Here is a 22,960-nt window from a genome sequence, read left to right on the forward strand (position 1 = left end):
ACATGGGTGATGGAACTGTAGAAGAAAGTCAATTGAGGAGTGGGAGTGTAACAGCTTCTTTGTAAACTGTTTAAACAAGTTTAAATACTAGTGTGATGACCACTCAACTCTCTCGGTTTGGTTTGGAGGTGGGCAACCAGTGTGAGGCAGGGCTTAAGAGGAAGCACACCTGTCACCACGTGGCTGATTGTTTAAAAAATGTCCCCTCTCTCCTCTGCAGCAGCTAAGCATGTGGTTTTGTTTAGGTTTGTTTCTGGGAGCCAAAGAGGGCTTTCTTTTTATAGATTTAGTTACTGCACATTTCTATTCAGTTTGTTTTCATTTAATACATTTTAGTTCTGTTAAACTCCTTTATCTGTGTGGTCTCCCAATTTTGTCCGACCTTTCAGGTTTCAGGACTTTCTTCTGTGGAACCAGCTCTAAGTTTGGATTCAGGAGACAGACAGCCTCTCCACTTTTAAGATCAGGGTTAAAACCTTCCTTTTTAACAGAGCTTATAGTTAGGACTGGATCGGGTGATCCTGAACCTCCCTTAGTTACACTACCATAGGGCTGGGCTGCTGGGGGCTTCCCATGCATCAACCTCATGCGTTTATAAACCATACTTTAATTATTAGTTATTATCACTCTCGGGCTCTCATTCACAGCATGTCTTTTGTCCTGTCTTCCCCCCTGCCCCCCGCCCCATCACGCACAGACCAACTTATGAATATTTCACTTTATTTATCTTTACATAGAAGTATGACAATTTATTAACCACAGAAAAATCATTAGAAATCCACCATGTGTCCTTTCAGCCATATTTGTATCTTGTTATATACAAGTTAGAAAAAGAAAGTGTGAGTTGCGTGAGCACATAGATTTACTATATGCTTTTAAGGACATTCAGCATTCACTTTAGTGTGGATTGAATTTAATCTTCAGCTTCTTCGGTTTGGCAAAAAGACATTCAAGGCATCTTTTTCAAGCATACTTAGCTCTAAAATGTGGACTAACATGTCACAGTGACATGAAACTCTGATGTGATTTGACTAAAAATGATTTTCTTCTAAAGTGAAAAATAAAGATAAAGAAGAAAAGTGTCCACAATAAACCATCTTGTGATGAATATACTTAACATAAAGAACACACAGATAAAATCCTGCTGACTTACAGTCTACATGCTGCAATGAATAAAAATAATAACATCTCCAAAACAACACACACACACACAAAGTGACACACAAGATAAGTCACTGCAGATCAATGCTGGATTCAGTTTTATAAAAAAAAACAATTACTGTTGCAGTATTTGAGCCATTACTCATACACTGTTCCAAATGGTTAATTAGTTCATAATTAATATGTAATATTAATGTCTGTGTGTAAGTTATAACATTATAATCTGCAAGTCCTTCATGTTGCCTGTTTTCACTCTCTCAGTAAAATACAAAAGGAGTTTAGTCCTTGGTGCAGACTTGTAATCAGTAATGTTCCCAGCTACTCGTTACAAAGGTTAACTGGACTCTACAGCTACAAATAAAAAGGAGCTGTTTCTGATAGAGATGCAGGGAATTTGGCCTCAGGACATTTAAATGTCTGGGTTAAAAGTTAAGGAATATCCTCTCAAACAGAATCTCAGTGAGACGTGAAAAGGGCATTTATGAACCTAATATTTACGCAGGAGAGTCATCGCTTCTGAGTCTGCCTGGCGGTAATCGGTGGAGTTTGAAGGGGAATGGTGTAACGGAGCCCATGGAGATTTATTTTGTCATTAGCAGCCCCCTTGACAGAGGCACAAGGTATGGATAAGGACATGTTTAGATGTTTTGTGTGACAAAAGCCACATTTGTTAAATTTTATGTAGAACCTTACTTTATGTTATAAATGTTTAAGTTTGTAAGAGTTTGGATTTTCAACTTAAACGCTGTTTTTGTGTACATCATCAGCTCTTACGGTGAGATTGAGGGTTTACTGCCATTAAACCTGAAAACTTCATCAGTAAAGTGTCATCCTTCATTCGGGGGGGGTTCGCTACATGTTTAAAGGTGCAATGCCGTTTTCTGCTTTTTCAAATTAACAGGTTGAACTCTCATCTGCACTGCGTAACTCTCTGAAGACGATATAAGACGATGAATGTGGATTTCAGACAGTGAGATAGACATTTTGATGATACGCAGACCCGCACAGACGCTATTGACTTGACTCCAGTGTCCTTCCTCCTTGAGAGCAGCAGATCTCCAAAAATAAAAGTGCCTGCTCAGCAGCCTCAGTCAGCTTTACCTTGCATCTGAACTCATTTTTATTACATTTGACAAACAAAGACAGAGTTCAACAGTTTCAAGGCTGTCAGTTAAATCCTGAAAACAAAGAGCTAAAGTGTAACTGAACGTAATAAATGTCTTAGAGAACCAGTCCCACTATAAATATGATTCACAGGGACTCTTTTTGAGATAAATATTTTAACATATGTATCACCTTAGCTGATATTTTTAGGCCAAAACCGATATTTTTCATGACAAATGTGCATACATTAATGTAAATGCGTTAAAATAGTGTTCAGTCCTGTAGACTCTAATGTGACAGCAAAAGGCTTCAAGTCTTTATATATTAAAAAAAAAATCAGCAGTAGAGACACAAAAACAAATATACATTTAGCTAGACTGTTTTGGAAGAAGAGGATCAGACGCAGTCTCACATTTAAATTCTTAAAATTCCTCTTGAATGTCTGAATGATAGAAAACAGGATTTGAGCTTTTCCCCTAAAACCGGTTTTAAATCACAGCTGGCAATAAGCCATCTGTGTGAGGAGTACTAACTTTTAATCACACTTTGTTTCCAGGGTAAAATCAGACATTTTCAAAAAGTATTGACTGACCCACATTTGAGTTATCGACTCTTCATGTTCAGCAATAAGACAGAAAGTAAAGTCTAAGCCCTAAAGAAAAACCTTTTTGTTTATTTATTTTTAGTTTTTTCCAGTGGCTTCCCCTCACTGGAGTTCAAAGGTTACCACAGCCACCGATCTCACCTCCTGATTTCTCTGTCATTCACGTATCTGTGCTCCCTGTTCTGTGAGATAAGTTCTTGCTGCTGCTCTTCCTGCAGAAACGCCTGTTTCTCCATCAGCTTCCTGAACAGTCCTTGCCTGTTCCCTAGCAGCTCAGTGGGCTGACCACACTCAGCTATGTGCTGCTGGTCCAGCACAGCAACAGTGTTGGCATTCTTAATCGTAGAAAGACGGTGAGCGATGATCACAACTGTCCTCCCTGTTGAAAGGATGAGAACAGCACAAAGGTAAAATTAAAATACAAGTTTGGTTACGCTTGCGATGCAACATGAAAGGTAGAGAAAGCAAAGCGGGTACCTTCCATCAGACGCTCCAAAGCCTCCTGGACAAGGGACTCATTCTCAGCATCCAGCGCACTACAGAAAGAGGATTGTTTAGATATTTTTAAAAAACAAATTAATGTCAGATGTAGATTATTTTATTCTGCATTTATGCTCAAATTAGTGAATAATGAAAACTGGATTAACATTGTCAAAATATTATGAGGTCTATTATGAGAACTAATTCTTTAATGATGTCTCCATCTTACCTGGTAGCCTCATCCAAAAGCAGGATCTTTGGATTCTGTGGAAAGAAAATTATTTAAAGACACCAATTCTGGTTATAAAGTAAAAGCCTGGTAATTTTAAACCTCATTCAGTGACTATACTGATTAGATACAGAGACATTGTTTTGGATGACATTTAATGTTAGAGTGGCTGGTTAGTAGATAAGAAAAGTGACAAATGTTCTCATAAAAGTTGTGAGCACACTCATGTTCAAGCAGGAAAACAAACATCATGTATTTACCTTGATCAGAGCTCTGGCTATGGCTATTCTCTGCTTCTGACCACCTGAAAACCACCAACACACACAAGTTAACATGGCCTTTATCTATGTGGACATGGTTAAGTTAATAAACAGCAGCTTAAAAGAGATTTAAAGAAAATAAAATAATCCAATAAAATGAAACTGGAGTCTAGAACAGAGAGCTTATCTTCTGAACAGAGGAAAGAAAACTAACAAAAAAAAGATTTCCACTATTAGACAAAAAGCCGTCTCACACACACAGTAAATACAAGCACTTCAGAGTCACAAGCTAAACCTTTGGGTGAAAATTAGCAAGATGTTTTGAACAGTAAGTAGTGGTGTATTTAAAAAGAAGAAGATGATTTTTGGGACTTTCCTTGATTCTCAAAAGAAATTTAACATATTATAGAGTTTCAATACATGATTAGAATTATGATAGTATGTTTCCCCAATAATTACATAAAACATAAAACCCTGTTTAAAAAAGGGATCTATTATGCCCTTTTCCAGCTACACATTTTTCCTGGGACTCAATTGGAGTAGCTTTAAATGACTCACAGTTATAAATAATTCTTATTTCTGAGAATTAGTGCAGCTCCTCAGTTCATCCACTGTCTAAACCAAGCTGTTTTAGCTCATTTCCCTTTAAATCATCTTTCTTCTAATTGGCTGCACCTCACAAATAAAGTATTGAGATGACCATGTCAGGACATCCCCTCTCAGACAGAACATGTGTAATAAAAGACAGCTGAGATGTGCTTCCGCCTCCCCTGCAATGCCGAATTGAATAAACTGTTAACAAAATGGACAGATAACATAATAGATCCCATTTAACTCTTACAAATTATGCCTTCTGTAGTACCGGCTCATAAACTGATAAATAGTTGCTTCGGTTCCTCACCTGACAGCAGCACTCCTTTCTCCCCCACCACAGTGTCAAAGCCTTTAGGAAACGTCTGGATGAAGTCATAGGCATTGGCTATTTTGGCTGCTCTGTAGATATCCTCTGTGGTAACAGCATCTGGATCCATCGCTCCATATGCAATATTCTCTCTGATAGAGCAGGAAAAGAGCACCGGCTCCTGCAAGAGGGAGGCGAAAAGTAAAGGAGTGAGTCATGCAGAGTAATATATTAAGTGTTGTGTCTGCTGTACCATGTGCTGTGGGGGATACATCTGTTGCACAGTGTCTTGAAAAAGTATGAGTAAAGGTACTTTTTTAAAAACACATTTATACAATAACCGAACTTTTACACATTTTGTCACGTTACAAATACAAACTTAAATGTTTTATTGGGATATTATGTCATAGAGCAACACAAAGTAGCACATACACTCTGATACCCCTAAATACTCAGTGCAACTCACCTGTCTTCAGAAGTCACCTAATTAGTAAATAGAACCTGTGTTCTGTTGCCCCCCTGGGTATTGGCCTAGGGGGGCTGAATGCATGCCACAATTTTCTGACTTTTATATCAAAAATATTTTGAACATCCTTTCTTCCATCATTCCTTCCAATTATGTGCTACTTTGTGATGGTCTATAAAATCCCAATAAAATACATTCAAATATGTGGTTGTAACTTCACAAAATGTGGGAAAGCTCAAAGGGTATCAACAATTTTTTCAAGGCACTATGTAAAACAAGTTAACCATCAAACTTTTACCTGGCTAACAGTTCCAATGTGACCTCTGAGCCAGTAGGGATTTAAATCCCTGATGTCGTGACCGTCTATGGTGATCTTACCTGAAGAAGGATTGTAATTCTTAGTAGAAAAACAACAACCATTTGAAATGCATTTGCATCGTTGTGGGTGACAAGCTCACTCTCACCAGCATCGGGGTCGTACAGCCTGAGGAGAAGTGAAACCATGGATGATTTCCCTGATCCACTGGTCCCCACCACAGCCATGATGCTACCAGCAGGAACCGAAAGATTCAGGTTCTGGAAAATGGGGGCTTCTTTACGTGTTGGGTAGGCAAAAGAGACATCACAGAACTCGAGCTGGCCTTTCAGCTGGTCTGCAGGAATGATTTGGCCTTCTGTGATGAAGCAGAGGGAGACAAAGACAAAGACAGAACTTAATATATTAAACTAGTCAAGTGAGATTCACTAATACCTCATTTAAAATTAAAATAAAGCTACTAGGTTGAGTTTCAACACAAATCTTAAAATCTAAATTTGATATTATAATGTTTTAACAGAGAAGCCAAAAATGGGGATAAATCAAAGGATATTTAAAACTTTTTATAGACTTGTGTTTTACGACTAAAGTCTTCAATTTATTCATACAGTCTATCAATATTTCAAAGTCTGTCGGTTATAGTCACAATAAAACCTCTGAAAGTTAATATACAGGACAAAACATGCTTTTACACAGTAATAAGGGATAGAAATCGAGAACTGGTACTTGCAGAGAACCAGTTCCACAGTAGTTCAATTCCTTGGAATTGTTAGTCTGCTTGCCTATCATTCATGCTTATCGGTTCCACTTGCACTCGTGCTACCATCAGCTGATTTCAGTTTGTGTGCTGGAGGAGGGAAAATAGTGGTGCAGTCTACAGTGTGGATATACAGATTACTTTTATTTTTATTGGACAAAACGACAAGAGGGCGATGGTAAAGGTGAAACTGCATCTATGCCAGAAATAGCTGCATTATGCTGTGTGATGGACTGAGTTGAAAAAGCAGGAGTAATATTAATTACTTTTGTGAGTAATGACAGAAACACTGATCACACCAAAGAGGGGAAATATCTCCAAACATGCACAAACATTTGACCACACAGCATGCAGTTAATTTGTACAAATGCAATGTTTTTGATATCCTGCTAATTAATGGTGGTGACTCTCAAAGAGGAGCCAATGTGAACCCAATTAGAATCCATAAGAGAACTGAATTGATAAGTGATATCAATAATGAAACTGGAATGGCTAACTTCTCAACAGTTCCCATCCCCAACAGTGATGCAACACTATATTCACCTCTGCAACTACTTTTTATAAGAAATAGTTTAAGCTTCAGGGTGATTTTGGTTCCTATGGTTTGTTCTGGTCTAAATGACTCTGAAAACTTGTTTTAAGTTATTGTTTGATACCAGTATCTGATATACCAGTATCTGCCATCATTTAGTAATTGAGTGTGAGTGTGTGAGTGTGTGTGTGTGTGTGTGTGTGTGTGTGTGTGTGTGTGTGTGTGTGTGTGTGTGTGTGTGTGTGTGTGTGTGTGTAAAATTTGAATTTACACTATCGCATAACATGAAAACAGGGATTGGTGGGGATCAATTTAACAGTCTTGGCCCAAGTTTGTCTAAGCATTTCAACTGCTCTCTCGCTCTCCCTCTCTTATTTGTACATGCATGGGTTTGAAAAGCATTGTTGAAGAGCACATTGAATTTCATGGTTTTATGAATTTTGTAGCTTAATTTGTGCAGCCTTTTGTAGTGGTGGCACTCAGCCCTCTCACACACACAGTTTTTTTGACTTCTTCATGGATCAATCCATGCATGGGTATGATTAGCAGTCACACTACATACGTACTATGCCTGGACTCACTTTTCTCAGGGCACAGTACACTTCCATTTCTGCAAGTATACCCTAAAAATGACAGGTGTACATTAGAAAGAGAACATTTTGGGAAAGTATGGACACTTGTTGGTCTTTACTTTCTGTAGGAGTTAAGTGTTCATTGAAGCAAGGTTAAAATTAGACTTAGGTTAGGATTAGGGGTAGGGTGTGTGTGTGTGTGTGTGTGTGTGTGTGTGTGTGTGTGTGTGTGTGTGTGTGTGTGTGTGTGTGTGTGTGTGTGTGTGTGTGTGTGTGTGTGTGTGTGTGTGTGTGTGTGTGTGTGTGTACTGACCATTCAGAGGAAACTCAGGCTTTCTGTCCAGCAGCTCCCAGAGCCTGGCCCCGGCTCCAAAACCCTTCATCAGCACAGAGTAGAATGAACTCAGACCTACAAGTGAAACACACCACCATTGCACAGTTAGCAGTCACACAGAGACACACTGCAAGCACTGATGTTAATTTTCAGGTAAGGAAATTAATAATCGGGATCACGTATGTGTATCAATACGTGCATCTTACCTGCGATACTGATGCCGACCCAAAAGGTGTACATGAGGAAGGATGAGAGCTCTCCCACAGTCATGTGCTGACTGGCTGTCAGAAGACCTCCTTTGTAGAGCACCGACAGGATCATCATGTTACCACTCAGACCAGTCTGAAATACACACACACACACACACACACACACACACACACACACACACACACACACACACACACACACACACACACACACACACACACACACACACACACACACACACACACACACACACACACACACACACACACACACACACACACACACACACACACACACACGTTATCCAATTAACATAACATCTGGGACCACTGCTCCTCAATTACACTGATAATCGTCTATTAGAGAACCAGCACAACAAGCTAAATGTTGAATTTTCTCACCACACTGTCTTAACATCTGTTACAAATACAAATTTATCTTTCAATAGCATTATTTAGTTGAGATATAAGCCAGAGAAACTGAAATGAGATGTAGGGAGCAAGACTTGCAGACACTAATACTCCCTGCAAACTTATGGGCAGAAAAAGACAATAATGAAACCTACATCAACTTGCTGGCTACATATTGCACATTTAGCTGCCTTGCTAGCTTAATATTTTTAAATCCATCAGAGCAACAAGAAATTTTATCATACAGTACATGTTTGTTGTTGACAGTGTATTAGATGGTGCTGACTAAATTCTGTATTACAGTTTGGTCTGTAAAAGGAAGTGGATAATCTAAGCTTCATTGAACCCTCCCTAATGAAAACAGCATATAGATATCCAAGTTTTAAATATATACCTCTTTAAAGGTTATAAAACTGGACACGCTGTGTTGCATTAAAACCTTCAATGCAACAAAAAATTAATTCCTGTATTCTCCGTCCTTGTATGGCGAATTGGGTCATACCCGTGTTAAGAAGCAATGTCTTGTTTATTGCGACAAGCTCAAACTATGGAGGCAAAAAGCAGAAGCTTGTGTGTAACACCTCATTTGTTAACCGATTTCATTTGCATCACTGAAAGGACACAAACGCACTCACCACTCCGAAGAAACCAGCCCGCATCACAGCCTCCTTCTTAGCCAGGTTGAGGACGTGGTCAGTCTTCTGTGTGTACTTGTCGACTTCTAACAGCTCCTTACCGAAAGCTCTGACTGTCCGCATGTTGCTGATTCGCTCCTCTGCCAACTACACACGCGCGCGCACACGCACACACACACACACACACACACACAGACAGACACACACACACACACACACACACACACACACACTTTTATTAGGACTTCGCTGATTGAAAATGGAATTATCAACAAACAAATTTACTCTGTCTGCCAATTTTATGAAGTTACCAGAACAAGTGGAATATTTATATAATATGTACATGAAACAGAGGGAGAGAGAAACAGTAAATAAGCCAATTTACTGAATGCCACACTTTGTTATACTGAGTACCTTCAAAGTAGCCCCACACTGAATTACTAAATGAAGTAAGCCATTTTTATTGTGCTTTATTGAACTGTTTTTCTATTTTTCCATCACTTTCTCATCTCATATTTAGCTGGTCACATAGAGTTTTATTGCATTTCTTTGCCTTGTTTGGCTTTTATTATTATTATTATCATTATTATTATTATCATACATAATACATATACATATATATAATACAATCTACTCATATACTACTTATAGGTCCACCACTGGCACCCTGTGTTTTTCACAGACGAGAGCAGGTTCACTGTCACCACATGTGACAAACATATAAGGGTCTAAAGAAGCCAGGGAGAGCATTATGCTGGCTGTAAAATCGTTCAGCATGAGCAACTTGGTGGTGGATCAGTGATGGTCTCTGTAGGGATATCCATGCACAGACCTCCACAGGTTAGGTAACGGCATTCTGACTAGGAATCGGGATGAAATCCTTGGACCCTGGTGAAGCTGGTGCAGTGGGTCCTGGGTTCCTGCCGGTGCACAACAATGCCCGGCCTCATGAGGCAAGAGTATGTAGGAATTTCCTGGAGGATGAAGGAACTGATACCAATGAATTGCCCCCACGCTCGCATGACCTAAATTTAATAGAACACCTCAGGGACATTAATTTTTTGATCTGTCCAATGCCGCCAGGTTGAAGCTCACACTGCCCAGGTGCTTACTGATGCCCTAGTCCAGATCTGGGAGGAGAGTCCCCACGACACCACCTGTCAACTCCTTTGGACCATGCCCCAGCGTTGTCAGGTATGCATACAAGCATGTAAGCCCATACAAACTACAGAGTACCATTTATAGTTGCTGCAATGAAATTTCAGTAAAATGGACTAACTTGACGCATCATTTATTCACTTTGATTTTCAGAGTCTTTAAATTTAGCCCTTTGTAGGTTGATAATTTTCATTTCCACAAACATCCTTTCATTCCTGCGTAAGTACTTTTCAACACCAAAAAGCAAAATAATCATTATAAAGAAAAAAGTTCAAGCTTTTTAACCCACACACTGCTTCGCCTGCACTGATAGTTAAGTTATTTATTCACCAGGATATAGTTATGTATATTACTTCGTTAGAGTTATTTGATACCATGTCTTGCACTATCCTACTACTGTATATTGCTGTACACTGTTCTTATTGTATATATTGTATATCTTATATCTTATTCATCTGTTCCTCTGTCTCCCCTGTTGCTTTGAGCATGTACAGGACAAAAGAATTTCCCTCGGGATAAATAAAGTTGTTCTTATTCTTATTCTTATTCACTGCAGCGTCTTCAGTCTGTTTGCATACCTGTGTGGCTTGTGCGAGTGCATCCTGTGTGCGCTTGGAGATGGAGCGAAGGTATCTGCCATAGATGACAGCAATAATGGCCATAGGTGGAACAATCAGCAACACAAAGCTCGCAAGACTGGGGGAGACGTAGAACTGCAAGAAGAAAGAAAAGACAAGAAAAAACAGGAGTTCATTAAAATAAATGGCAAAAACAAGGAAGGAAAGCAAGTTCATAGCAAATGGCTACACACTGTACAGGTGAAATTTCATTTACATAAATCAAATTTAAGTACTTAAAAGGAGGATGTGTAAAGGAAGAAAAGACAACTTATATTGTTTACCTTTCTGAAGCTCTGTAAGGTTCTACAGGACAATAAAACACCACCCAAACCTACTAAATAAGGGAAGACTGTGCTTTCTGTGCCTTTGTGCTATTAATATTACTGTATATATTACTGAATTTAAGTACAGTGATCCCTCGCTGTTTTGCGGATTTTTCTGTGCAATTTTGCATGCGTTTTTTTTTTTTGGGGGGGGGGGGTTTAAACAGCGCATTGTGTTCTGCGCTCTGATTGGCTGTAGACCATTGTCAATCAATCTCGTGCCATGTCTCCTGTACAGTACAGAATGCGTTCAGCTTGTCAAATTTATCTAAATCTTCTATCGCTACCAGTGTGACTCTGAAGTGCTGTACTGTATGTTTGGAAGTTTTCTCAAACAAACAGAAAAATGTCGATGAAACGTTTTGCAACCGCGGGTGCCTTTGCTTTTATTCTATAATACTGGACTTATTTTTCTACAAAGGTTTGAACTTTGAGAATGTTTAAACAAGAGAGAAAAATGTGAAAATGTTCATGGCTGTCGGAGAAAAGTGTATAGTGAGGGGGTTTAAAGCCATAAAACATCTATAATAATTGTAAAAAATAAAGTTAGCTACTTCGCGGATTTCACCTATCGCGGGTTAATTTTAGAACGTAACTACCGCGATAAACGAGGGACCACTGTAGTGTCAATAGAACTCCTAATAATTATTGTAACAAGGCCGAAAATCTTTTTACTCTTCTTTTGTTATGAATGAAAGCATTTAGAAAAGTAAGCTCACAGTGACATGTCACAAGATTTAGTCGATTAGATCCACCCAATATAACACCTGATTACATTCATTTGCTTGAGTGTTTATTACAAGAGGAATTCATTTTATTTCCTTACAGGGGATGAAAAATGTGTGTGGTTTGAAGGTTTGTGGTGCCTTTTGTTTTATGGTTTTTTGATTTCAGTAATGAGTAGAGTTTGATCAAGGTGTGGCAGTTCTTCACCAAAATAAAACCATTTCCTAGTTTTGGTAAACCAGTTTTACAACAGTCCTAAAGTCTAAGAACAGCATTGTGCCTTTCCATTCCACGCTACCTGCAGCATGGAATGGAAAACTGCAAATAAAGAAGACACTTCCTTGTAGTGAAAGAAAAACAAAACAATCCACGCTCTGCTGGGATACAGCTCAATAACTGAAGCAGCTTTTATGTAAGAGAGAGAGATATTTAAGGGAGGTTTTTAACAGGAATTACATGACATTTCAGGTTTAAGATGATGTTTTCAACAACTCTTCATTCCTAAAGGCAATACTGATAACAGGAAAACACTTTACCCCTTTGTGCACAGTGGCAACACTTTCAAGACGGATCAAGATGTCACGCACTATACTGAAAAGAAGTATTTGGCCACACCTCTCATTCTGTGAATTCAGGTTTTTCCAGTACCATTGCCACAGATGCATTAAAAAAAACAAAAACAAAACAAAACAAACAACAACAACAAAATGACCTAACCATGCACGCTACCTTTACAAATATTTGTGAAAGAATGTGTCATTCTAAAGAGCTTGCCAAATTCAAGCGTAGTACTGTAACAGGATGTCACCAGTGCAACAAGTCAGTTTACGAAATTTCTTCTGTCCTAGATATTCCATGATCAACTGCAAGTGGTATTCTTGTTTAGGAACCACAGCACCTCAGTCATTAAGTAGCAGACCATGTAAAGTTACAGATCAGGGGTCACTGAGTGCTTAGGAGCATAGTTATTGAATCAACAGAGCCTCTCCTCTGCTGATTGAATAACCGCAGAGTTCCAAAGCTCCTCTGGTATTACATGTTTACATGTACAAGTAGTTCCTGTAGCTATATGTGTAGGTGCCAATGCTTTTGTCTAGATAGTATATTTTATTGTCTCCAAGGGGCAATTTAGACATGTGCACAAAATCACATAATCATACAGCAAACAGTACTAAATTAACAATAAATATGCTGTAAAAAGCCACAAAGTTTAAGGTCCATAACAGCACATTAAGAATATAGATATTTTCTGCCACAAGCAAAAATATGAGAATGAACTTGTGGCGGCAATAGATTTACCCCAGCAACAAGGAATGCTGTTATCTGATTGGCTGGTAGGTTTCTAAGCCACAGCAGCTATGAACTTGGTAGAGACAAATAAATTGAAAAAAAAAAAAAAAAAAAAAAAGGAGGAACAAAGGAAACAAAAAATATGTTAAAAAAAAAAACAAAAAACTAAATATCAAAACTTTATATCGCTATTTCAAATGAACTTTTGACCCTGATTTAGCTCCATATATAGAAGCAACTTCAACTCCTTAGTCAAGAGGTGGCTAGGAACAGCCAATAGTGACTAGGCTGTTAAAGTTAGTTAAAGTACTAACCTTATACAAGTGAGGAATGTCATTCAGGTTCATACTGCAATTTCGTGGCACACTTTGGGTGATTAAAGCTCAGTACCAGTAGTAGCTAATCAGATGACTTAAGAGAAAGTAAGAACAGATTCAATAAAACTGAAATAAAACATTCTCATGAGCCAATGAGCTTTTCTACAGACAGCATTCATCTAAATCTCAAAGGTCAACCTGTTATTAAACTATAGTGCCAAGTTATTTATGCTGCTACACATGCTTGAGATGGATGTAGGATTCTTCTTAAAATCCACAACTCTTTCTTTAGTTCTTTATGCATTTATGCATTGACAACTTGCACCATTCTGTGAAATCGCTTATTGTAAGGCCATAACAGTCTTCACTATTCAGAAGAGATACCCTGTCTTCTGTGGACCTAATAACATGGCGCCTTACATATTGACTTTGGCAATCACTAGTGTAACACAAATAAAAGAAGAGAAAAACCACAAATTTGCGGTGATCTGGCGGAGGAAGGAAAAACATTAGATAAAACACTATTACCCTTTTCCCTGTGAGCTTCCATTTAAAGATGATTATTTTTGTGTCCAACAAGACATTGATTACATTCTTATGTATAGATGTTAGACAATAAAAAGTCTAGAATTACTTCTCTGATATGGTGATTTTCCTTTAGTAACTGGCCAAAAGCTCTGTGGCAGGCGCCAGAATTTGTTATATGCAGAAAGAAAACTGCATTCAGAATGTTTGAGTGACTCTCACCATCATGCTGACACCAGCAGCTGCCTGGGCAACGGCTCTCAGCCCATCTGACAAGTTGTCTGTGATCGAGCTGCCCACCACGGCTGTATCAGAGGAGAGCCGGTTGATAAGTTCACCAGTCCTATTCCTGTCAAAGAATGCCACTTCCTGTCTGAGGATGGAGGAGAAGAGGGAGGCACGGAGATTACGAATAATCTGTTCACCTGGAGGAGAAAAAAAAAAAAGAAGCAAACAATGATTTTTGATGCTATCAAGCTGGCCTCTGTTTTACAAAATTAAATTGGATACTTTCTCTTTTTAATTCTAATTGTTAATTCTTGATCAATAAAAAATTGTGGGTTATAAACATGAGTAAATTGTAAATTGCACAGAAAATGATGAAATGTTAAATATGTAAAAAGAGAGACCAACATTTCCGGAGACCCTCATTCATGTTCATTCAACCATTTTCTGAATCAGTTATCCAGTCCATCACATGGCTAACACAGACAGAATAACAACAACACACACACACACACACACACACACACACTCACATTCACACCTCTGGCCGGTTTAGAATCACTAATTAACCAAACTTGCATGTTTTGGACTGTGGGAGGAAGCTGGAGGAAACCCACAAAGGTACTGGGAGAACATGCAAACTGCACACAGAAAAGCCTCAACCAGACAGGACATTCAAACCATGACTTTTCTTGTTTTGAGACAACAGTGCCCACCCCCTCATTCTAAATTTCTCATTCTAAACAAAAAATCTCATGTACCCCTTGTTTGAGAAAGAAAAAAAAAAGCAGAGCCTCGATGAAGTCAATGTTTTTCCCTGGTAACGAAACCACCTCAAAGCCTTCAGCCCATACTGTGAAAGTGATTCTTAGACCCAATTTTTTTTTTACTACTTCTTCAGCTGCTCCCTTTAGAGGTTGCCACAGGGGATCATCTGCCTCCGCCACCCCCTATCCCTAGCATCCTCTTCTGTCACACTGACCGTCTACATGTACTCCTTCCTTACATCAGGGGTGTCAAACATAAGGCCTGGGGGCCACAATCGGCCCCCAAAGACTCCAACCAGAAATGTTTAAATGTCTTAATAGGTTTTACAAGTTTTTACTTTTTCTGCTGATAAAGACCTCCTCTGTGGCCATTCATATTACACCAAGGTCACTAAGTAAAAAATTAAATAATAATTAACTAACAATCAAATAAACAATATTTTAACTTCTATAGATTTTTTTTTTTTTTTTTTTTTTTACAATGGGTCCAGAAAAAAGAAAAAGGAAATTTTCTGTGTATTAACACATTGTGTAAACACCCATGCTGACATATTTCATTCATTTACTACAGCATCATTGCTTTATCGTGTGGACAAACTGAGACATAAAAGTGTAGTTAAACTTCTTTTCACTGACAGAAAGATCACTGGTCTGGCCCACTTAAGATCAAAGTGAGCTGTAAGTGGCCCACAATGTAAAATTACTTTGACATCCCTGAATATTCCCTGTAGCTTTCTTCTTACCTGGCAGCTCCATATTCAACATCTTTTCTCTGTGAGGCAATACAATAAATCTCACCTGAGGACTCCATGAGGTAGACTCTGGCAGCATTGCATGCTCCACCACACAGAAATGCTCCCGCCAGCATCATACACAGCGATGTAAGCGAGGCCGTCATCGTCTCGGTGTCTGTTGCACTGGTGTAAATGGTGTCAATCACTCTGCCCAGGAAGAAGGGAGCTGACATCGTTACTGCACTGGAGACAGTCAGGAAACTTACACCAGCTGTAGTGGACAAAAGAGAAAGAGAAAGAGAAAAACATCAGAACTAAAAGAAATCCAGGTCTAGAATTTCAAACAAAGTCTCCTAATTTTGAATAGGTTATTCCAGTGACCCCCCCAAGAAAATGACACTACTCAGGGTTAAATATCTAACCTGAAACGTACCTTAACAGAACTGAGAGCAGCAGAGGCACTGAGCAATGAAGACTATTTAATTATAATAATAAGAATAATAACTTTATTTGTATAGCACTTTTCAAAACACAGGGTTACAAAGTGCTTCCTGATACTGTTGATCTTGCCAGTGAAGAAATCTAAACACTTTTCACAGAAGACATGGCAGGTACAGCAAATTAAGGTGGATTAAGGAGTACTGATGGTGTGAAACAGGAACCTTGAGTTATGTTTATTGTTAATCAAACTAGCAAAATAATAATATTTGTGTTTTTGTGTGATCGCTGATCCAGGGGGAAGAATTGATGACTGGGGCTAATCTGACTTTTATTGGTGCCACACTATCTAGAATCAATGAACACATATCAGTAAACCAATTAACTAAGTCAATGATACTTGAAAAATAGGTAGGTCAGACATATGCAAGGAGTTTATAGAGAAACCAAGAGTAAAAACCAGAACCAGAGTGGGGCCGGTAACATGTTGCACTAAATTAAATGATTTTGTCATGTTAAGAAATTCTGTGGCAGTGCAGTTAGAGGGATTATCAACATGTAAATTAAAGTCACCTACCAAAATAATGTTTTTAAATCAAAATTAACAATAACAGACAAGACTATTTTAGAGAATTCACTCAATGAAATTATTGTAGCATTTGGAAGGTTGATAGGTTACAATACAAACTGGATATTCACACTGAATTTTGAAGGATAGAAATTGGAAAAAGTTCAAAGAAACAGGATTAAACGGGACACAGTTTAGATCAGGGGTGGGCAATCTCAGTCCACGAGGGCCGGTGTCCCTGCAGGTTTTAGATGTGTCCTCGAACCAACACAGCTGATTTAAATGGCTAAATTAGCTCCTCAACATGTCCTGAAGTTCTCCAGAGGCCTGGTAACGAACTAATCATGTGATTCAGGTGTGTTGACCTAAGGTGAGATCTAAAACCTGCAGGGACACCGGCCCTCGTGGACTGAGATTGCCCACCCCTGGTTTAGATGATCCTTATAAACCTCTGCTATTCAACCGCCTGAGCACCTCGGGGAATTTAAGAAAATATAATTTGGTGGAAAAAGTTCTATGAGGGAACAACAGTTGCCTGACTTAGGTCAAGTCTCACTGACAAAGAAAATGTCTAATTTGTGAGAGGTGAAAAAATTGTTAAGAATAAATGATTTATTAGATAAAGATCTACTGTTAAAAAGGGCCATAATTGCAGGAGAGACACACTTAAGAGGAAGAGACTTACATTGTATAGTAATTAGATTACCGATTCTGGATGTGGAACTATGGACAATATCAGATTTCTTCCATCTCTGCCTTATAATCCCGGGAATTGGTAAAGATGAAGTGGCAAAAATGAGGTGACCTGTTGTGACCTACTAGAAAGGAAAATATGGCTGCCATCCGAGTCCCTCCAAGAGAAATCAGTGAGGAATCACTGGAGGAATCATGGCTTGAAAATGAGCCTAGTATTGAGGCCAGGAAGTAGGTAGAAATTACAAACTGCCTGTATTATGTACTTTCCACTTCACTTGTACTGAGAGTTGTGAAACACGAGGGTTGTGCAAATAAAATAAAAGTCAGACAACACCACAAATAAAAAAAACTTCATCAGAAACAGGAAGTACCCTCTTGTTTAATGTAAATGGTCAACTGTGACAAGTAAAAACTTATGATTTTCTTTCCTTCCCCATACTGACCGACTGATGCAAAGAGTTAATAAAGAGAGTTACTAAAGAGCACACTCCCTTTGTGAGTGAGGTGTAAGACAACAGAAGAAAAGGTTATGCCTGTCTACGCAAGTTTCAACTTTGAAAATTTAACCGGACACCATACCGCACAAAGTTGCATGTAAATCCTCCAGGGACTCAGCTTGTTCAGTGGCTTTACCTCAGTATAACTGAGTATAGAATGTATTTTTACATTTTTTTCCCCGAGTTCTAAAATGGGCATTTGGGTGGTGACTAACCATGTAACTGTAATCGAGCTGCTTATAGTTAAGACAATGAGTATATATTAACTTGTTAGATGAATGCAGAACATATGTTTATGAGGTTTCCTGATATTTTAGGCCATCTAGTGAACAAAATTAAATGCCTGATTAAATTAGTCTCCACTGGTTAAAAATATGTTTATTTTCCTTATGTGTACGCCTCAGACTTCCGTCATGGGTGCCTAACTTTTTTGTATTTAGGTGAAACTCTCACAATGGAGGAAAGTATCCTAGGGAGAAATTTAAAGTGTGTCATCACATATTTCTTCTATCAGGAGTCCAATTTCATTATTTACAATACTCTGGGACTCTCTGCAGCACAAGTAGCAAAGCAGAGCAGTGCAGGAGATGATGTGAAGTCAGGTTTTTCCTTCATGTAAAGAAATTTGGCCCTGGCCTATTGACAGGGCTTAACTAAACTGACTGCCTTAACTAAACAACTGTTTTGTCAGTGTGCTTAGTCACACATAAAAGGTCAATTTTGATCCTGCTATAGTCATCGAGTCAGTATAACTAACGTACTGCATGTGTATAAAGCAGCCATTCCCAAACTCTAAAACTTATTTTAAAATCTAGAAATCCCCCAAAATTTTGATCAAATAAGTCTAAGATGAAGTATTAATTTCTGTACTTCTTTCATTGATTCTGATATTTTGTCGATTTGCTTGTAGAAGATGAATCCCCATTTACGGATTTACTTTTGAGAGTTGGTAGCTACCTTTCACTTTCATTATTGCCATTACTGACAAGGATCAGACGAATTAGGAATATAAAAGAAAACGAATAAGGTACACTCTTCAAGCCTACGGCTGGCCTATTGTTCCCATTTGTTTTAAAAATGTAAATATTTAATGAGAAATGTCAATTAAACTAAAAACTCAAATTATCCTGTATCGATCAGGCTCTGAGAAACTTCATAATAAAAAGGGGCAGCTTTTTTGTTATCAGTTAAAATAGAGCATTTTTATTCATGATCCCGTTAACCCCTTCAGGTAAATGTTACACACCTGCCAGTCTCCATCTCTCTGGGTAAGCCAGTCGTATAATCCTTTTAAGATCCCTCAGGGGGACAACAGTGGGGGTCTCGGTCTTCACTGATCCGGCAGGTCCGTTTCCAGAAGATGCTGAAGAGCTAGCAAAGGCAACAGGTGTGTGAGTGAATACCCGAGAGTATGAACAAAGTACAGGGAGACCCGTGAAGGGGCCGCGCGGCATGTACTGCCTAGCTGCCCAGAGAGAGAATGCCGGGGTCGGAAAGCGCAAGGACTTGAGCCCGGTGGACTGCCTCGTCCTCCGGAGGGTAGCTGAGAGGTTCGGACGATGCATTAGCTTCAACCTGGATAGATGCACTTTGTGTGTGCAGCCTGGCACGCGTATTAAAAGACACATCGTCCTATTTCACAGCTATTTACCAAATGATAGATGATAATTGATGATTCTGACAAAAAAAATAAAAATAAATCTCTTTGTATTTCTTTCTCCGGACTCAGTCTTTGAGGGTGTCGATGTGTTTCTGGTTCAGTAAGTCCACCAGGAGAAACATTTTTGGACATCCAGCCGGTCTGCCAACACACCGTGTCCTTCCGTACAGCTTGTAACCGCTACATTGTCACTTTTGGACCGTTGCTTTCAATTTTATCTGTTCCTGACAGCCACCTTTCTACCCAGTTTATCTCTTATCACCGAATAGCTACCAACACCCCGCCTGTCGCTGTCATCTGCCGCTAAATGTCCGTTTAGCAGGCGGGTGAAGTCAAACACCAGCTGCAGAAGACTGACCAACAGAAAGTCCGCTGTAAAGAGTAAACCTACTTTAACAAAGAGGGTGAAAGCTATAAACAGGAAAGGTGACCCTGATTTGGCTCACGTACACACGCCATACTACCTCCGGCGTTCCGGCTCAACGGCGACTTCAATGGCTGACGATATAAACTTTCCTAGGCATAACTAAACAATCACAGATCATTTATACATGGGTTTTAAGCAAGGGCCTTTTACAAAACAATAATACACACACTGACATAAGGGCTTCATTTCACAGCACTTATATAAAATAATATCTACATCAAAGGATGCGTAATCTTAACCTCCTGAGAACTGAAGAAAAAAATCTTTCAATTTAACTTTTTGTAGTCATTTCCTGCCACTTTGGAGCTAAAAGAGGCCACCCAAACACATGACATATCAATGAAAAGCCCACGACGTCCTCTATTTTTACACGGGGAATTAGTAGGGTAGCTCAAATAAGTGAAAATATACAGACCAAAAACAAATTTCCATTACAGAGGACATAAATGAATATGCTGGTTCTCATTTAATAAGCCATAAAAATCCATTTTAACAATATGTCTTATTGGACGTGCATCATAAAGTCAAAAACATCCTACACATGTAGAGTTTTTTGGACTAAATTTTATAAGTTTAGTGAGTATTTACAGTATATTTTAATTTAGTAAATTCAAAATATTAAGAACTTCACTGTAATTTTACCACTTGCAAAGCCATACGGTGGGCCAGACAGACAAGGCAGTTATCCCCGACAGAATTTGTTTCCCTTGCGTCGGGAGCGCGCACCGGGCAGGGAGAGTGGATCCAGTTGACTCCGCCTCCATTTCAACCAACTAGATGTGAAGTAGTGATGTTTTACTGACGTAAGGTGAAAGATGAGTGTCGTTGCATTACACAAAATGATACATTTATTGTTCTCACGTGGTATCGGACAGGAATATTTCAACAAACCGAGGACGTTTTGCCCGATGAGAGGACAATCACGTCTGTGGGAACTCGATTCAGAGAAACGTTAACGCTCAATATACCAAGTTCTCAACAAGTAAACGGCTCTGTGTTCGTCTTGTAAAAATACTATTTGCTGTCATGTGTCATGACAGCTAGGTGTCATGCTCTTTCTTGCCACAACAGTGACAGAGGTCAGGTCATCAGAAAAAAATAAAAATAAAATCCCAAACACCACGAAATAATATATTTACTACGGCATGTGAAAACTACACAGTTAGTTTGAACAGTAGTTAAAGGAGAAATATTAGATCTGTCAGAAAATCGAATGGTGGTGTGTTACACACCTGTGTTAAGAAGGTGAGTGGTGGCAATTTGCAGCCTGTGTTTGTTTATGGCTTTTTTTTATGATAGAAAAGATACTTTCTCCTCTTTTCTTTTAAAGATTTTCTCCAGAAACTGCAAAACAGATTAAACTGAGTAAATTTTCATACTTATATCTTTTCAGAGATTACATTTTTCAGTTGTGTGGCTAGTAACTGGGAATCAAAATCTTCAAAATTTCGGGAGTAATAAGTCATTATAATAAGTGTTTGTCAACTAAAAATCTAAAAAAGGGATATGGTTTGTAGGCGCCAGATGCCTATTTTATATTTGGGTTTAATATTGAGTTCATGTTTAATTAATAATTCATATAGTTAGTTATTGATCATTTCAGAATTAATAATATGCATATTTCAGTTATATTTACTTAAGGTCAATCATCTAGGGTAATGATATTGCACTGTTTGTATTTAGAAGGTAAAATATGTCCTTACCACTTTAAGAACTTGGGGCAGTTGCAACAGGGCTACTTGAGTGGTTTAGTGAGTGGAAGGGCATAGCTGAGAGGTGTGGAGCCTCATGGTTTTCTGACCATGTAAAGGAGTCAGTTTTGATAATGCCTTATTTTGGAATGTTCATTGTTACCTCTTTAGTTTGTAATAAATAAACAAATCTTCAAGTTATCATTCAAGTGGAAGATAGTCCTTTTTGGAATTTATTGTAATTATCCTACACTGTTTGTCCACGATATGGACAGGCGGAACAAAACTGCGGCAGGGCCAGTCTGATAGTCTGTTCTCCCCAAACAGGGGAAAGCTGTGGGCTGACCCTGTGCAAAATTGGGGCAGAAAGACGTAAAAAGATAAAGATCAAGAGCAACTAATCATAATCTTGAAGATATGTAAATAAAATACTATATGGGGGATACCGATTCTAGCAGTGTGGAATGAAATAATAATGTAACGACACTCATCTTTCACTTTTTCAGAAAAGTAAAACATCACTACTTCATGTGGGTTGAAATGAAGGCGGAGTCAACTGGATCCACTCTCCCTGCCCGGTGCGCGCTCCCGACGCAAGGGAAACAAATTCTGTCGGGGATAACTGCCTTGGCCTACCTCTAGCCGTCAAGGAACGCACACCCCTGATATTTAAAAAAAAAATGACACACTTCTGATTTCTTTGTACATTTTAGTTGCTGACATGCCTTTATTACTATGAATTTCAGAGAATAGTAATAATCAATATAACTGGCTAACTAAATGTTGGCCAAACTGAGGCACAAACAGACGGCCTGAAACTCCCATACTACAAAGGAGGACGTATAACTAGACAAGACAGGGAACGCAGAAAACACAGAGACTAGACCGACTACTATAGGAGACGCTGATGACAATACGCAGAGAGGAGACTAGGAACAGACTGAACACAAAAGAGAACTAATGTAATTAAACAAAAATCCAGGAACAATAAATAACAATCTCAGATACACTACAGAATACAAAAATGAAGACTAACTAATATAAAACTTGAATTTATAGATTTCATAAATTCAAAGGAACCAGTAAAGAGTCCAAAACAAACTCAAAAACTGCCTCAAAGACCCAGGACCACGACACAGTACATGCCTTAAGCTCTTTCTACATCCAAAAACACTATTTCCCACTATTTCGTTACTTCCCTGAGCTTTCCGTATCAACCATCCATTCTATTCCGTTTGCTTTTCTTATTATGTTGCCTTGAACGTTATATAGAGAAGGTGATTGAATTCTGGGCTCCTTCAGTCTGTAGTACCCCTAAGCAACATAC

The 22,960-nt window shown here is 38.7% G+C and overlaps 1 protein-coding gene across 3 annotated transcripts; it reads right to left on the bottom strand.

Moving 5' to 3' along the window:
- Nucleotides 1-703: 703 nt before the first annotated feature.
- abcb10 (ATP-binding cassette, sub-family B (MDR/TAP), member 10) lies at nucleotides 704-20,015 on the bottom strand. Of its 3 annotated transcripts, none has more exons than XM_039611708.1 (15): nucleotides 19,102-20,015; nucleotides 15,721-15,927; nucleotides 14,153-14,355; nucleotides 10,708-10,842; nucleotides 8,972-9,118; nucleotides 7,923-8,058; nucleotides 7,696-7,791; nucleotides 7,392-7,433; nucleotides 5,670-5,879; nucleotides 5,504-5,583; nucleotides 4,740-4,920; nucleotides 3,839-3,882; nucleotides 3,579-3,613; nucleotides 3,347-3,405; nucleotides 704-3,248 (listed from the first exon to the last, which is right to left on the bottom strand). In XM_039611708.1, exons 1-15 carry the CDS (start codon nucleotides 19,481-19,483, stop codon nucleotides 3,007-3,009), a joined length of 2,199 nt encoding a protein of 732 aa, XP_039467642.1. In that variant the 5' UTR covers nucleotides 19,484-20,015; the 3' UTR covers nucleotides 704-3,006. The 3 variants fall into 3 exon arrangements, with proteins under 3 accessions (XP_039467642.1, XP_039467647.1, XP_039467644.1); XM_039611713.1 differs by having other exon boundaries at nucleotides 19,966-19,985; XM_039611710.1 differs by lacking the exon at nucleotides 7,392-7,433.
- Nucleotides 20,016-22,960: the final 2,945 nt, after the last annotated feature.

The sequence above is a fragment of the Oreochromis aureus genome, linkage group 1 (assembly GCF_013358895.1).
Source record: "Oreochromis aureus strain Israel breed Guangdong linkage group 1, ZZ_aureus, whole genome shotgun sequence".
Lineage (NCBI taxonomy): Eukaryota > Metazoa > Chordata > Actinopteri > Cichliformes > Cichlidae > Oreochromis > Oreochromis aureus.